Below are 17,860 nucleotides of genomic sequence, written 5' to 3'. Positions count from 1 at the left end.
TTCACAACATTTTGTCTAGTCACTCCTAATGTTAATCTTCTCTAATACATCTAGAGGAATTTTAAACTCAAATGCTTTAAAAATAGCATTCACAACCTAGAGGAATTTAAAATTCAAATGCTTTGTATATGGCAATCAACTGTATAGCATGAAACTTGTAAATGAAAATTTCAATCTACCGTAAGAAAAATTGGCATTTAAATATTATAAGAGACAATCAATATCTAAGGTTTATAACAAGGCATCAATGATGCCTATAATTTGCAGAGCCAACATCAAACAAATCAATGATGCCTATTATTAGCCAACATTAATTCTGCATTTTGATAAATCTACTGCAAAGTACATATTGTAGATAATTGTGAGCATAATCAAATTTTGTATAATCAAAATTTGTATTTCATATCAAGAAGATTTTTCTTAGAAGGGACGACAAGCATAATTTAATTACTTCTCATATTGACTTTGGCAGTAAAAACCAAAACCAAAAGCAACAACAACCAAGCTTTAGTCCCAAAATTTTGGGGTTAGTTATGGATTCTCAACATACTAGTTAGGGTCGGCCACATATATAGAGATGATTTCTCACAAGAAGCGGCCAAGAAACTCCATACTCCATATTTTCTAGTTCATGCTTGTTCTGGTTCTAAATTCCAAATCTAGAAGAGAGATCTGACAAATTGGAATGACTAAATCAAATTCAAATTACAACAGAATGGTTTTTATGAAGGTCTGTAAAGTATAAACATTTCTGTTTTGTAGTATCTTAAAGGTAAAGACATTATCCCAAACAAAGACATTTTCAGTCAATTACAGAAACAAGAAACCTTAAAAAAAAAGAAAAAAAAAAAAAGAAAAGAAAAAGACCTGCTTGCTTACCCTTGAGAGAAGCCAATCTTCCTAATCACGGAATGGCGTGAGATCAATGTTCAAATGTTGCTTCCCCTTGCTTACTCTCTATGAGATATCAACATAGAACATCCAAGTCAATATAGAGTTTTGGCCTTTCGATCTAGTAAATAATTTTAATACACAATAAGTCAACCAAATTCTTGTTAATTTCATTTGGGATGTGAAGAATTCAATAAGATTGTATAAACCATCAATGTTACAAGAGACATCGGTTGGATCCTTTTCAATATTTGAGCTTGTACACTTCCTTGGTGCAATACAATGAAAAGCATTTAAATTTTCTATAAAAATTTTCATGTTGAAGACAGAAAATCAAACAAAAGTTTACATCCATTTTGAAGATCACTGGAAACATTCAAGTCACAAAACAAAACGCAGACAGCCACCAACTTAGACACACCCACCAACTCACACACACACAAATAACAAACATAAATGAAGACTATGCTTATGTAGCAACAATGCTGAGACAATTGAAGACCAACAAAACAAAATAATGAGGCCATTAATTTATAAGCTGGACCATGTATGGAAGTTTTTCTTTTTGATAAGTAATAAGAATTCATTGATAGAAAAAAAGATACACCCAAGCACACAGGTAGTATACAAGGGGGAGCAAGTCAAGAATGAAAATTACAAAGGTCAAGTAAATCCAAAATAGAAAAAGGATGGTTTCTCCACACAGAGAACCATTCAAGTAAGGTTCGGAAGAAAAGAAGCTTGAGGTCAGGCATAGCACGCTCAGAGTCTTCAAAACATCTACTATTCCTCTCCTTCCAAATACACCACATCAAGCAAAGAGGAATGATCTTCCAAATGGCTCCATTGCGGAGGCGACCAAAGTGACCTTGCCAACAAGCAAAGAGACCAACAACAGACGAGGGCATGATCCAACACACTCCAAATAAACCAAAAACCATATCCCATAACTCCGAGGCAGCCGGGCAATGAAGGAAAAGATGGTCAACGCTTTCACTACTACGCTTGCACATATAACACCAATCCAAAATGCAAACCTTTCTTTTCCTAAGATTGTCAATAGTCAAACATTTCCCCAAGGCTGCGGTCCAGACAAAAAAAGCCACTCTAGAGGGGATCTTCTGCTTCCAAATATTTTTCCAAGGGAAAAAATGCTCACTATGACCAACAAGAAGATGATAGTAAGAACTAACCGTGAACCCCTTACTCTTACAAGGCAGCCAAAGTCTCTTATCCTCCTCAATTCCCCTTACGGGAGTGCTATAAATGGAGTTGATGAAGCTCCTGAAAGCTTCCAATTCACGATTATGCACCTCCCTACAAAACTGAATCTCCCAATGGAGGACTCCATTGGAGAATCTCATAAGATCCGCCACACTTGCCTCTTTGCTACTGCTAATCCTATATAAATCGGGAAAGCGGACAGCGAGAGAGGAAGTCCCACACCAACGATCAAGCCAAAACTGCACTTTTGAACCATCACCAATCTCAAACATAAAAAACCGAGATAAAGAGTGCCACCCCCTGCTAATATTTTTCCACAAGCTGACACCATAAGGACTAGAGGAAGAGCTAGAACACCAACCACCCCGATCACAACCATACTTTACCTCTATCACTTGACGCCAGAGAGCATCCCTTTCTAGCCCGAATCTCCAAAGCCATTTCCCTAAAAGAGCTATATTGAAAGTTCTCAGGTTCCTAATCCCTAAACCACCTGAAGAAAGCGGGGTACACACCGTAGACCAATCAACCAAATGAAATTTGGGTTCATCTCCTAGGCCACCCCACAGAAAGTCCCGCTGAAGTCTAGCAATACGGTTGGCCACAGAGGCAAGAATAGGAAATAAGGAGAGAAAATAGGTAGGAAGGTTAGAGAGCGTGCTTTTAATTAAAGTGACTCTAACTCCCTTAGATAAATTAATTTTTTCCAGCCTGCTAATTTTCTTTCCATCTTCTCAAGAATTGGGTTCCAAATGGACTTGTCTTTGAATTTTGCCCCCAAAGGAAGACCCAAATATTTCATTGGGAGAGACCCTTGATTGCAGCCTAAGATAGCCACCAAAAGATCCATGTTATGGACAGCCCCCACAGCCACCAGCTCAGACTTACCCAAATGAGCACCATACGGAGAATCAGCAGATATGTATGGAAGTTATAAAAGAAAATTTTAAAATAACAAATAAGATTAATTTGACTCTTCTGGAAGTGATTGCTGGGCCACAAACTATCTGATGCTCAAGTGAAGAGTCCAGCAGAGAGAAGAAAGCGTATATGGATTAATAAAGAACCATGGAAGATTCAATCACAACTTGTACAAATTGAGAACCTTAGGTATCAACCTACACAACACAACAATAATTGAAATTTTCAGTTGAAAGCTATTTATGTTTCCCCCTTTCCTTTCCAAGGCTAACTTTGTTTCAAGGTGGTCAAAGGCAAACGGCGACCTTAAGGAGCCAAGGCCTGATGCTGATATCGAGTGAGGTGTGAGGCGACAAAAAGGTGCTAGCCTGATTAAAGTGAGGCACCTAACTCTAAATATAGTTATTATACATATAGAACTTAAAACATATGAACCTCATGTATTGAAATATTATAATCAAAGTATTTTTGAAATAGACAAAAGGCAAAAGGAATTTCTTTGATTTCAAAACAGGCTTAACATGGTTTAGGCTCTATTAGTTATTCTAACAATAGGTTTTACAACAAGCTTCTATGTATTAATTAATCTAGCAATAGGTTTTACAAAAAGTTTCTGCAAATTAATTAATCCTACAATCGGTCTTGAAACAAGATTAAATAAATAATCTAATTATAGGTTTTACAACAAGCTTCTATATATGTAATAATAAATTTTTTTATAAAACATTTCAGGTTCTCACCTTAGTGCCTTTCTCATGGCTTAAGGCAGTAGCCTTGCTCGCCTAGGCTCTAAAGGCAAGCACCATTGCCTTTGAGCCTTAGAGACAACTTAGTTTAGAGCCTTTTTGCAGGTATGGAACTGTCCGGGGAGCAGGGCCAGCTTGTATTCTTTGGTGCATTTGGAGAGAAAGAAATCAACAGATATTTGAGGGGAAGGACATGTCTATACCGAATCTCAAGTTTCGTTTCTTGAAAACTCTCTTTGAATGGGCGAGACACTCTTCAACCATCTCAATCTTTTCTCTAATGAAGTTTTTAGACTCTTTGCACTTGTATTCCTAGTGGTTTGGATCAGCCTTCGATGTCTAGGATAGATAGGGCTCTAGTTTCTCATGATTGGGAGGATCACTATCCGGATGTGATTTAGCGGGTTTTACCTTGTCCTATTTGAGACCACTTCCCCATATTAGTGGAGGCAGGAGGGATATTTAGGGGAAAGAGTCCTTTTAGGTTTGAGAACATGTGGTTAAAGACGGGTGGATTCACAGATAGGGTTCATTTTAGGTGGAATCGATATTCCTTCTCAGGTACCCCCTAGTTTTGTGCTTGCCAAGAAGCTGAAGGCTCTGAAAGAAGATATTATTTAGTGGAACCGCAGTGAGTTTGGAAATGTAGGTCGTCAAAAGAAAGAATTGTTGGAGGCCTTGAAATTATTGGATGTTAAGGAAGGGGAGTATGGCCTTTTTGAAGTGGAGATGGGTGAGAGGGTTGTGGTGAGATCTCAAATACAGAACCTTCTCTCTTTGGAAGAAATCTCGTGGAGATAGAAATCGAGGATGCTATACATTAAGGAATGAGACAACAATACTAAATCCTTCCACAAGGTGGCTAATTCTCAAAGAAGGTATAATCATATTAGTATGTTGGAGGTGGATGGGGTTATGTATGAGGAGGAATCAGAGATGGCGGACCAAGTTGTATAGTTTTATAAAAACTTGTACAAGGAGACAGAGGAGTGGAGGCCTTTTGTGTAAGGTTTGGAGTTTGATCAAATAGAGGGTATAGAGAGGGATTGGCTTGAATAGAGGTTTGAAAAGGAGGAGATTCTTCAAATTGTCAAAGAGTTGGAAGGGGATAAAGCTCCAGGTCCAGATGGTTTCACAATGGCCTTCTATCACCATTGTTGGGGAGTTGTGGAAAGAGAAGGCTTAGCTATATTTGAAGAGTTTTATCAACACAGTAAGGCAAATCCGTACATGTATATCTACAGTCCAATTCTCTGTCTTGTTGAATGGGTCTCCAGCTGACTTTTTTGGGAGTTTGAGGTGGTTGAGACAAGGAGACCCGCTATCTCCTATGTTGTTCCTGGTTATGATGGAGGTCTTCAGTAAGATGATGAAAAGAGTTGAAGGGGTCGGTTTACTTCAAGGTTTTAAGGCTGATGGCAGTCGGGGTGGGGGGTACGTGTCTCGCATCTGTTGTTTGCGGATGATACGATTCTATTTTGCAATGCAAATGAGGAGCAGATTCTACATGTTCGGATGCTTCTTCTTTGTTTCCAGGCTGTGACAAGTTTAAAGGTTAATACCTTGAAGAGCGAGCCGGTTCCCATTGGGGAGGTTCCTAATGTCCATGTCTTGGAAGAGATTTTGGGTTGTTGGATCGGTTCTTTGCCTATGACTTATCTTGGTATGCCATTGGGGGCGTTCCACAAGTCCCCCACTATTTGGAATCCTATCTTGGAGAAAACTGAGCAGAAGTTGGCTGGGTCGAAGAAGACGTATTTGTCAAAAGATGGAAGATTGGCATTGCTGAAGAGTACATTATCTAGTCTTCCTACTTACTTTTTTTCTCTTTTTACTATCCCTACGCATGTGGCCAATAAAATTGAGAGGTTGCAAACGGATTTCATGTGGAGGGATTCCAAGACACATTTGGTGGGATGGGACAAGGTGTGTGCATCTCTAGAAAATGGTGGGTTAGGAGTAAGGAAATTAACTACTCTTAATAAAGCCTTATGAGGGAAATGGCTATGGCGGTTCGGAGTTGAGGAGACAAGGCTTTGGAGAAGGGTAGTAGCTCTAAAATATGGGGAAGAATGGGGGGTATGGACCTCCAAGCTAGATAGAGGGGTACATGGATGTGGTTTGTGGAGAAGTATCCGAATGGGTTGGGAGGTTTTTAGCAAAAATATTCGGTTTGAGGTAGGGGTGGGGGATAGAGTGAAGTTTTGGATAGATCAATGGTGTGGGAAGTCTCCACTTCAATTAACCTTTCCAGGTGTGTATGGGATTGCTTCCAACAAAGAGGCATCAGTGGCTTCTTCTCTTGAACAGTTGGGTACAGAGGAACGAAAAAGCTGGGATGTTTGTTTCATTCGGAGACCAAATGATTAGGAAATGATTGGTGTGAATGAATTTATCCATACTTTGGGTTCTAATTTACCTCATACTGAGAATGGAGATCGTATGCGATGGAAGTTGACGAAGAATGGGTATTTTGACATCCAATCATTTTATAATAAGTTAAGAAACCCCTTGCCCATTATCTTTCCTTGGAAAGGTGTTTGGAAATTTAAGGCTCCTCGGTGAGTTTCTTTCTTTGTATGGACTGCTATATGAGATAAGATCCTTACAGGTGACAATTTGAGGGATAGAGGGATGGATTTTGTTGACTGGTGCATTATGTGTCGTTGTAATGGGGAGATGGTAGATCATTTGCTACTTCATTGTGGTAAGGCTTACCTATTGTGGAGTTTGGTTTTTAGATCTTTTGGGATTTCATGTGTCTTGCCAAGATCAGTTGTAGATACTCTCTTTGGTTGGTGGAATAGGCCTGGAAAGCATTCTTCTAGCATTTGGAATTTAGCTCCGTTGTGCTTAATGTGATGTCTATGGAGGGAACGAAATTGGAGGACGTTTGAGGACATGGAAAGTTCTGACGACCAGCTATTGGCTTCTTTTAGTGGCTCACTTTTTGACTAGTCTAGGGCTTGGGGACCCACCACTAGTAATTCTCTCCCTATGTTCCTTAGCTCTCTTCTTTGTAATTAGCAGCTTTTCTTTTTTCTTTCTTCTCTTCTTTCTCTGTAATTTTTCTCAACCTTATGTTTTTCTGCATAAGGTAGTGTTCTTGAATATACATCCTTATTACTTATCAAAAAAAAAAATCTTTTAGCTTTCTTTTCTTTCTTCCTATTTTTCAAATCTTTGTATACATCATGTATATGCTATTCATTTTTAATAAATTACAATCACTTATCAAAAAAAAAAAAAATTTAGAGCCTTAGAGACGCCTTAGTGGCACCTCATCTTGCCTGAGAGCACGGCTCGCATTTGACTACCATGCTTTATTTTGCATTCAATTTACTGTCCTGTACCAGCCAACATTAGTTCATATTGAAGTAGATATCAGAAAGGGAATAGGTTGAGAGGAATGGCTAAAATAAGAAGGAAGAAAGAAAAAAGGAGCTGAGTGTACAATTTATTGCACTATTAGGCTAAAATGACAACAACAACCAAAAAGAAAAAAAAAAAAAGTGACAATAAATACTTGTAGTTCAACAACCACATGCCAGTATTTTGATAATGGGATCTACTTCACATGAATCAGACACGTCTGCCATGTCGTAGATCCCATGAATCAGATATGTCTGCCATGTCCATGGTATTGCTCAAGAGATGTTTACTTCTATGACACAAGAATTAACAGATATGTGACCTCTCATATCAAGAAAGGGGAAACAAACTTACAGCAATTGCCACAAGCTCCTCCAGCAGTTCTTCCAAATTGCGCAGAGGCTATAGTTATAAATGAGCAGAAATGTTAAAGTTTTCTCTATTACAAAGTAGCCTTAATAGGAATCAAACTCTAAGAAAATTGCCCAAAATTGCCCATGTATCTGGGAAAGCAAGATATAAAAACTCACCCATTGGGTGGGACCATCAACAGGTGCATTCAAAGGATCATCATGCACCTATGCACCCAAAAGAAGCTTTTAGAAACACACCATATGATCTAAGGAAAGATAATAACATAAAGGTTTTAAATATATAGACCTTGGAGCTCACAACATTATCGGATTACAATATTAAAAGCTAAAATGGATAAGATTCCCATTTGTACACTTGTAACTAATAATAAAAACCACCGAAAATTTTACAGATGACAAGTCCTATGTTCCATTGTACCTATGCAACTTATATTTATAATCCTCATCTACTTTAATTTTCAGTAACCCCAAGCATGGTATAAGTATATTATTCCTAAAGAAGGCTGATACAAAAATGTTTGGATCCTGCAGATTACCGTACCTCCATGAAAATTCCATCAACTCCAACAGCAACTGCTGTCCTTGCAATGCATGGGATTAATTCACGAAGACCACCACTAGCAACACCTCCACCATCCAACTGAATGAAAAGGCAGAAGTTAAGCTCTTCACTAAGGTTAAAGGAATGATAAATTAAAATCTGCATGCTACAACAATTTGATAGTATTAAAACAAGTGGAAATCTCATGAAAGTAGAACAGGATAGAAACACGGCAACAAAAATCATCATGGACAAGCACTCCAACTCAAGATTCTTTACAACAGGATACTCATTATCCAATACCACCTAATATATACCGCTAACAAATAATCGTTTTCATTTCAAAGGCAGGATGATATGAAGAGGAATGAATTTGACAAAGAAAAGACCCTAGAAACAAAGAGTGGAAGTGCAATAAACAAGATCAAGATAAAGATAAGCATAATGAACTGGTTCTTATTTTGTTATGTTGACAGTTGGAAGAAAACAAATTATGGATATTATGGGGGATTGTTGCTTGTAGCTGGTATTACTGATAATAGTTCAATTTTCATTGTTATCCTTTTGGCGCTCGTGAAGTAGCACTCCAAATAATGAAAATTTTATTTTCCCAAAACTATTTCATTTGTTTTTTACACAAACTAAAAACTGTAGAAAAACTAGCCAGATTTGAAACAAAAATTTTAAGACTATCGAACCTTTTTCCCAGCAGGCTGTTGTAACGCATGTGTGACATCAGCTACCTGCAGTGAAACATGAGAATCAGAAAATAGTATGTAGATGAAGGCAGCATTAGCCTATATCACCTTGAGTATTGAGATTAAAAAGGATTAAGAAGTTACTAAGCATGCAATTGAAGCTTAATCAGAGGAAAAAATGAAGAAAGAAAAAAAAAGTTCTTTGAAAAAATGTAGAGGTGGCAGTTAGAGGTCACTTTAAACCATTGCTTAAATGTCAACTTGTTAAATGCCTACCCTTGTGTCAAACCAGATTTTGTTTCTCGTCACAAAACATATGCACTCACACATTCTATATTATCCACAGATTGACCTGTTTTGCCATAATTACCTCCGTATTCAGCTCATTTAGTCTGAATGCTACATGAAGAACATAAGCCAGATGAAGGAATAGGAAGACCTAGGATGAACAAGTTCAACATAATTTATTCTGCCTTTTCATAGGGACTGGACTTCAGAATTGATTGATTTCATTTAAAAGAGTTATTCAACAGATACTGGGTTGAATTAAGGTGTAGCTTTCAGTGTGTTTGGGTTAAAAGATTACCAGGAATGACTTAAATATCACAAAAAGAATAAATTTGTGCACATGTTGATTAAAACACCTTTGGTTGTTGAAAAATACCAAATTATATCCAAGAACAATGTAATGAATTGGTCTACTTGCATGTGCTTTTGTGCTTGTTATCATGGGCCATACAAACCTTGATGACCTCAGAAGACCATGATAATGAGGTCGGAATCTAATGCTGTAAGACCTTGTAATTTCTACTTAACACTTCATCTAATTAATAATAACAAGCAATTATATAAATAAAGAATAGCTTGCTTACTTAGTTCTTGCATTAAAAATCTAATCAGAGATAAACATCAGATTTGGAGAAAAAGAGTTTAAAAGTTGAAAAAAGAAGAGCCCTTTCCTCGAAGCTCTTGAATGCCTGAAAGAAGAATATATCCAAGTTTTGGAGACCTATCTCATGTGCTTTTGGAAATAGTAGAAATGTGGCATTTTACAATCTTTAAGAGCATATGCTAGTCAAAGATAGCACCCAGTGGTATTGTTTACAGTATGATTTCATGGTTTTCTTTGTTTAATGAGTTCCAAAAGGATTGCTTACCAATTTTTGTATTCATGAATGGACCAGCACATTTCATGAAATACCTAATTTTTTCTTTTCCTTTATGTTTTAAGCCTTTTGTTGTTTAGGGTTGTGTACTGCTTAAGAATGCCACAACAGATTATTGTAACTTTGGGGGATGCTCTTGTTCCATAACATTTCCTGCTTTAATGAACTTATTCCCAAAAGAAAGTCACAATATATATTATCCTTTATTTAAAAAAAGAAGAGATGATTACTTAAATTACATAACATCACAATAAGAGAAGCCTAAAGTAAAATGAACAGTTGACTTACAACAGGAGAATTGGCTTCTCTCATCCATTCGAAATTGCGCGGATCAACAATCAAATCATCTAGATGCCAAAGCCCAAATACAGTGTCAATCGAACTAGAAAATATCAGCAATGCTACCATGTTTGTTATACCAATACACTCAAATCAATGACTAAATAACGCAAAACTGGAGTCAATTCATGAAAATTTAAGGCAAGAAAGGGGGAGGGGATTTGTACAAAATGAGATTTTGCTTTTGAATTGAGCATCATAGGTAGTGGGACTGGCACAAAGGCATTACCAAATTCCAAAATGGATACATAGATGGCATTGTGGCTCAGCTATATCTTATACTAACTGAAAGGGGGCTTGTAAAGTTAAAGTCAAACAGAGATTATCAAAGAGAAAGACAAAAAATTGTGTTTTATAACTTACTATAGCCAAACATAGTGCCTCTCTCACAAACCATCACATTTGGATTTCCAGCCAATCTAATTTTCTCTGCAGAATTTACCATGACCTGCAAATGTGAACATTAATTACTTAGCAGAATTCCCATAACAATACATATCTAGCCTTCAGCTAAAATATGTCAACAGAGATTCTGACTTATTGGAAAAATATCACTCACAGAAGGAGCACAGAACTGGCCTTTCTTGATATTGACAATTTTCCCCGTCTTGGCTGCCGCAACTAGAAGATCTGTCTGTCAATGTAAGAGGTCACAAATGAACTAAAATGAGTGGCATGCCATATCATACAAGCTTAAGTCATCAAAATTCCTTATCATGGAAGGACAAGGTTCCAAATGAGAAAAATATTGACTTAACCTGACGACATAAAAATGCTGGAATCTGAATAATATCTGCTACTCTTCCAACTGCTTCACACTGGCAAAATAAGAGAAAAACAAATGTTGGAAATGATTCATCATATGTTGAACACCAATTCCAGACTTTCTTACCTTTTATATTAGCAGCAGCATTCATATATCAAAAACATTACAGATAACAAAACAAGAAGTACTAAAAATTAAAAAAGAACATTAAGCACATGAATCGGGCCAAATTGTAATTTAATATCTCATGTTATAAGAGTGCGTACAGAGGCAACAGGGCACCAGGCCACCAGCCACATGACAAGATCCATCTAGGAACAGGTAAACCAAGAACAGAAATGCCACAACAAAGAGTATTTCCTGACATATATCTATACACAAACACTTAAAAACAAGCACATTTACTTATCTTTTGAAAGATTAAACAGAAATTACCTGGATTGTTTCGTGCACATCAGTCACTATAGGGATGTCATACGCCAATTTAACCTTCTCAAGCATCTGCAATCAAAAAGGACATGTGGAGTATGACTGGAAATTTTATTGGTCTAGATAAATAATTGTGCTTTGTGCATATGCATCAGTAAACATTGCACATAGTCTATTAATGAGAGAGAACACTAAATAACTTCTTTTTATATAATTTTATTGACAAAAGGGAAAGCAATTGTACAAAGGATGTTTACACAAACTAACCTAAAGAATTACATGAACAGGAATCAACTTCGCATAAGGTATACAGATACATGTAATAAACAATTTATCATGATGCCAACAAATGCTCATCTGAGCTGAAATTGAAATCTTACCAAATAATAATATTATATCTAGTTTATTCCAAACTTTTTTATGAATTTTATACATACATATAATTATATGTATATCCACATATATTTGAATATATCAAGTTACAACAACTGTGACCTTAAAGTATATGTTCAGCATCTTAATTGGATATCAATAATATCCAAACTATTTGAACATTAATGAGAAACTGCAAAACCTATAGCTGGCAATGCTGCATGTCTAAAATGATATAATTTTAATCCCATGCAAAATTTTATGACTTTGATGACTCTAATGTGATCTAAAGTTTTAAGTTACTGCAACATTCATGGGAAATACAAACCCAAAAAAAAAAAGGCATCCATGGATGACATGGTATAGGCTGCCACTTAGAGTTTTCATTGCTATATGTAGATATAATTATTTTCTGGACATCTTTTTTTTTTTTTTTTTTTTTTTTTTTGTCAACCCTAATTCAATACCATGAGAAATTTTGAACATTTACTTAAGGTCAAGCAAAATATCTTCCAACAACAGAACAAGCCTTTGCAAACTATATAAACGTTATGGTACTTGATTAATGTTTATCTCTGGTTTGATTTAGACTTTAGTCTGTTCAAAGACACTTATTTTAACATTTACAAAGCAAAAAATAAAGTTTGAACTTTACACTGAAAACTTTAGACATCTAGCATCACCAATATTCAAAATCTCAATTAAAAAATGGATTAGACAAAATAACATGAGCTAGCACCTTTAAGCCTTCAACCATTCCAGGACCCCGAAATGATTTTGAAGATGTTCTGTTAGCTTTGTCAAAGCTTGACTTGAAAACCAATGGCAACCCAACTCTACAAGATTAGAAAGAACAATCACTAACATGGGAAAAATCTACAATAGAACATTTCTAAGTGCAAGAGATGAAGAATTGAAATCCTATTTCCCTTTTCTTCTGATGAACAAAATACAGGGGTCCATGACTCAGTCCTCTAGCTACAATAATCATAATGATGGAGACGATATAAAGCAAAACCCATCTTCTTCAACCTTCTCTTTTTTTCAATTCAAATGAAGAAACATAATTCTTAACCACATTTTGAACGAGAATATAAATAAACCCATATTCCTCAACCTCTTTATTATTTTCATATAAACAAAACAACCATCTTTCTTTCTTTCTTTTTTGTTCTTAATGCAAAATTTTGTAACCTCAATAAGAACTTCCAAATAAAAATCAATGTATAGCTGAGACCTCTATCTCAAACAGAACCTCCTTTCCTCCTACGAACAAGATGGATGGTAAGGTCTTATGTTCAAGGCCCACCGGGTGCATGAGTAACTTACCAATAAAAATATCTCACCCCTCACCTATAATCACCACCACTGCCTCATTGCTCGAATCCAACCCTTTGAAATAGAATCACACCTTCCCAATTCAATTTCCCCTTTTCATCTACTCTCTAACATCCATTAAATTTAGCAGATCCTTGAATTCTGCTAAATTCAGCAAAGAAGAAGCATTTAACCAAACCACACTTATCATCCGATTGTACAACCACAAACCCATTTGAGGTTATTGCCAGTACTGTATTTAATGCCATGAAAGGCATTGAAAAAACCCAATCCCAATTCAGCATTGGCTGCCTCAGGTCATGTTTGATATAAAAATTACAAAAGTATTACATAGATCCTAAGAGAGAGAGAGAGAGAGAGAGAACATACTTTGCTGCAATAGTCTTAATGTGCTTAGCCATTCGAAAAATATGCTCCTCGGATTCAATCACATTGGGACCAGCTAACAAGAAAAACGGGTCAGCTGCCTGTTGAGATTATTACACATTCACAAACACACATTAGATCATATATTCATCCAAATCCCAAATGCATAACAGTCCATGAATGACACAAATAGTTAAAGAAAGAAGAAAACTTTTTGCAACAAATTCAAACCTTGAGCTGGTTAAAGAGCAGTGCTGATGATTCCATCTGGACCCAGATGACAATTTCAAATCTGCATGCAAGAATTTGGTTTCAAATTACATAATTTTGACACCCAACAAATAGAAAGAGGAAATGAATTAAGAAAAACCAAAAACAAAATTCCTACATACATTTTCTCAGCAACCAAACGAAAGATCTGACTGGAAAAATGCGTTGAGTGACTGAGTGGAAGTGTTTTATATTGCGAATGCTGTAAATGCTTTCAGAGTACCGACACAAAAACAGAAAAGACGATAAATCTTATACCCCCAAAGTTTCGGCTATTACCAACTAGATCCAAAATATTTCAAAATTGACCAATTTGGTCCCTAACACTGTCTGTTTATCACGTTACACATTTTCTCCAAATTTCTCTGACCTCTCTCTCTTCTCGAGTCTCTGCTCTCTCTCTCTCTCTCCAACCCAAACCACTCTCCTTTGACACACTCTTTAACTGCCAGTCTCTCCTCTCTCAGGCAGCGTGGTTGTGGGTCGCCGGTGGTGGAGTCTGGTTTGCTGTGGGTTTTCGGTGGTGGTGGATTTGCTTTGGGGGGTGATTGTGGGTTCTGATTTGTCGTGGGGTTTTTGGGTTGTGGCTGGTGGTGGTTTACGGTGCCTAAATTTCAAAGGACGTGTTAGTTACAGCTGCCTCTGTTAAGAATTTTCAGCTTGTTCACCAAAATGTTTCGGTGGCAGAACAAGAAAAAGTAACACTACAATGAGTCATTATCAAGCTAGTCTTCCCTGAATTTTTTTTTTTTTTTTTTCTCTCTCAAAAAAACAAATTTAGACTATTAATTGAGAATTAAGATATATAGTGGAGAATAGAGAGAAGGACATTCTATTTACTAACAAGAGACTCTCTCGTTCTCTTTTGCAACACTAGCATAAGCTAGAGTAGCATGATTACATCGTTAAAAAAAAAAAAAAAAAAAAAAAAATCTTCAAAGTCCAAACAAATTTAAAAAAAAAGTGAATCTTCACTTCAAAATCTCTGAATGTCCAGAAAACCAGAAAAAAGTGTCAAACGACACCTTGATTTACAAGGACATCAAAATGATGAGTTTTTTTCTTTTTCTTTTTTTTTTCTTTTCTTTTTTTGGTTTTTTTTTTCCAACTTAGGAGCGTTATTATGCCCGGCAAGGTTGCCCTGCAACCTCCGCCAATCCCATAGTTGATACAACACCTTACTCATTCTCCACAGTTCCATGTTTCTTTTCTCCCTTAACATCCGTAGCCTCCTTATTCATGTTTTCTGCTTGCTTCCTTTTTGCCTAGGTTCCACATCAACAATTGAAAAATTACTAAGAGTCTAAGGTCTTATGGTAAGCCTCTTCCAACTCATCATTGCTTTTGAGCTTTAAATTGTAGACTTCTCCACGGACTCAACTACTTTTGGGCTATGCATTGCCACTTCTTTTGGGCCGGCCGCTACTAGTACCCTTGCTACCTTACCCGCCACCACAACCAACCTTAAAACGTATCTCTGATCCCTCAAAACCCACTTTGAGTCCCGCTTCAAATGCTACCCCACTAGAATTAACATTATCCTTATCCACTTTTGTTTTCAAATTCCACTTTTCATTCATGGGATTATCTTCCTTGACTTCCACTTCTATAAGATCGCATCCATTATTATCTTGAAACCCTGTGGATCCGAATCCTCTCCATTTCTATTTGAAATGGACAGTGTCCATTTTATGGACAGGATTCGTTTGAAATAAATCTAAGGTCTAAAGCATGCCACGTCAATTAAAATCCAACTAACTTAACTCAGCAAGTTCAACCGGGGTTAGTTATAAAGGTTAACTCTTTTCTCTGCCTTTCAGCTACCCAAAAAAAAAAAAAAAAAAAAAAACTCTCTCTTTCTTCAGATCTTTCTCTACCCAAAATTCAAAAACTCTCTCACACCATTACTCAATCTCCATGGCTACAACTTGCAGTCACTGTGTCCCACACCTCCACTACCGACGGAGTTTCGGTACGTTCTTGTCTCTCTCCTTCAGCTGCTGGAGGTGCTATCGTCTGTGCCACCACCACTAGTGGCCGCCGGGTCCTCCTCTCTTTCTCTTTATTGTCTTTTCTCTTTTATTTTTCTTTTTGTTTCTCTTTTTATTTGCCTTTTAGAAGTGACTGAATCCCTTAGAGTTTTATTTAGTGACTGGGTTTCCTTTTGAGTATAAAGCTTGATGATCTGCTTTAGGTTTGAAAAATTGGGGCTTTTGGGTACAGTCAAATGTGTTTTGATTAAGTATCTGCCTGTAGTTGTTGTGTGGTGTTGTCTTTGACATCAGTCCAAAAATTATGTTGCTTTGTCATGAACTCATGATGTATGCTAAAAATCATTATGAAATTTCTCTTCTTCTTTTTTTTCCTATTTTTTTTTAGGTATTTATTCCTTTTCTAAATTTGGATTGACTATGCAGATGGGTATTTTGCTGGTGGATAATATATTTTGTTTCTTGTAGTTCATTTTAAAGATATAAATTGTGGCTCTTGATAGGTAATGAGGTACAGTGTTTGTGAGCATAGAATAATGATTCTTGATTTGTTATGCACAATTGGTTTTCTAAGCTATATTGCTACTCACACTCTTATTTGCTATTTTTGGGCATGAGCTAATTCTTGGTCAGAGTTTATTTAACAGCTTATGTGACATGACTGATGTTATGGCTGGATTGCTATGCTCTCACCATAATGTTGTTGCATTGATCCTGACAAGTATATTGACTTGCTATTTAGAAACTATTCAGGTTCATAGCTTGGACATTTGACAATTTATGCTTTATTTTGAACCATGCTCGGTCCAATTGCATATTATCTCTTAACTACCTATAGGCATTAGGAATCTACTTGAGGTTATACACACACACACACACACACACACACACACACACACACACATTTTACTTCCTCTTTCTTGTGGAAAATATTTGCATTTTTGGTTTCTTGAATTGTTACCAATCATGCCTAACAAGTTTGGCCCAAATTTTTAAGTTTATATGTTAAGGCCTTCCAAAATATTCTGGTGATGCTATTTTGGTTCAAAATAATGTTTGAAATTTTGGTGATGCTATTTTTCTTTTAATAAAAAATTGTCAAATATTTCTAGTTGAACTTTAATTCTTCTGGGGCATTTCTATGTTATATAAATATGGTATTCATTTATTAACTTTAATTCTACTTGGACATTTCTATGTTATTCAAATATGGTACTAATTTAGACAATAAAGTAGAAATTGCAATTGGATTTGGGCACAATTGAGCTTATGAACAAGAGTTTGTTTATGCACTTTTTTATTTTCCATTTATTGTCGAAAAAGGTTATATGGAGTAATAACTAATAACTATGTCTCTCTTGTTTTCTTATTAACAGGATAAAATATTAGCCTCTGCTGCAATGAAGTTCAATGTATCTTGCCAGAAAAATGTTTTGAAGCATTCCATGAAGTATTGAAGCCATGTATCTTGCTGTCAATAGGCTAATTTTTCAGTATCAATGAAACACTGAATGTATTCTTTAGTTTTGACACTTACTAGTTTTCATGTTCATATACAAAAACGTTTACATGGATTTAGAGTACAAACCAAGAAGAATGTAATAAAATATAGTTATTCTTTTATTGATATTGATTTGAGAATGTAATAAAATGTAATTGATTGTGTGCCTTTTATTTCTAATTTCTTGTAATGCTTCAAATCGAACAATTTTGATGATGCCTGTACAATCACAAATTGATGGAAGAGTTTGATTCAAAAATAAACAAAGCTTTATTAAAATTGATGGAGATCAAGGCACCACTTCAAAGGATCTCGTTCAAGTACCAATTGGGCTGGTTATGAGAGCACGAGCAAAGAAGTTCAAGGATGTACTTAACGGACTCATCCAAGAGTTATGGGCTCAAGCAAATTCGTGGAGGCCCATTGAGCATGATCCACGTGGGCAACAAAAAAATCGTCACCTTGATTCAAGTTCTAGAAGGATCCGGTCAAGGCTAAGAATTGGCATGAAATATTTTGGGTCTATGTAAAAAACATTATTCTAGGTTTAGGTGA

General features: G+C 36.2%; 1 protein-coding gene and 1 long non-coding RNA gene across 3 annotated transcripts; one reads left to right on the top strand and one right to left on the bottom strand.

The window, feature by feature from the left end:
- Positions 1–376: 376 nt before the first annotated feature.
- On the bottom strand, positions 377–14,562 carry LOC126720371 (2-dehydro-3-deoxyphosphooctonate aldolase). 2 transcript variants are annotated; one of them, XM_050422788.1, is made up of 15 exons: positions 13,936–14,562; positions 13,775–13,835; positions 13,547–13,644; positions 12,579–12,675; positions 11,474–11,539; positions 11,031–11,090; positions 10,832–10,906; positions 10,636–10,720; positions 10,222–10,280; positions 8,768–8,812; positions 8,070–8,168; positions 7,685–7,732; positions 7,509–7,556; positions 880–957; positions 377–672 (listed from the first exon to the last, which is right to left on the bottom strand). In XM_050422788.1, exons 2-14 carry the CDS (start codon positions 13,808–13,810, stop codon positions 901–903), a joined length of 873 nt encoding a protein of 290 aa, XP_050278745.1. In that variant the 5' UTR covers positions 13,811–13,835; positions 13,936–14,562; the 3' UTR covers positions 377–672; positions 880–900. The 2 variants fall into 2 exon arrangements, with proteins under 2 accessions (XP_050278745.1, XP_050278744.1); XM_050422787.1 differs by lacking the exon at positions 377–672 and having other exon boundaries at positions 674–957; positions 13,936–14,561.
- A 1,090-nt stretch (positions 14,563–15,652) lies between these two features.
- Positions 15,653–17,473, top strand: LOC126720370 (uncharacterized). The gene is made up of 2 exons (XR_007653360.1): positions 15,653–15,857; positions 17,181–17,473. It is a non-coding gene; the product is annotated as an uncharacterized LOC126720370 (long non-coding RNA).
- Positions 17,474–17,860: the final 387 nt, after the last annotated feature.

This window comes from Quercus robur, chromosome 4 (assembly GCF_932294415.1).
Source record: "Quercus robur chromosome 4, dhQueRobu3.1, whole genome shotgun sequence".
Classification (NCBI taxonomy): Eukaryota; Viridiplantae; Streptophyta; class Magnoliopsida; order Fagales; family Fagaceae; genus Quercus; species Quercus robur.
Note: the sequence above shows the minus strand (reverse complement) of the source record. Positions and strands in the feature narration are given on the sequence as shown.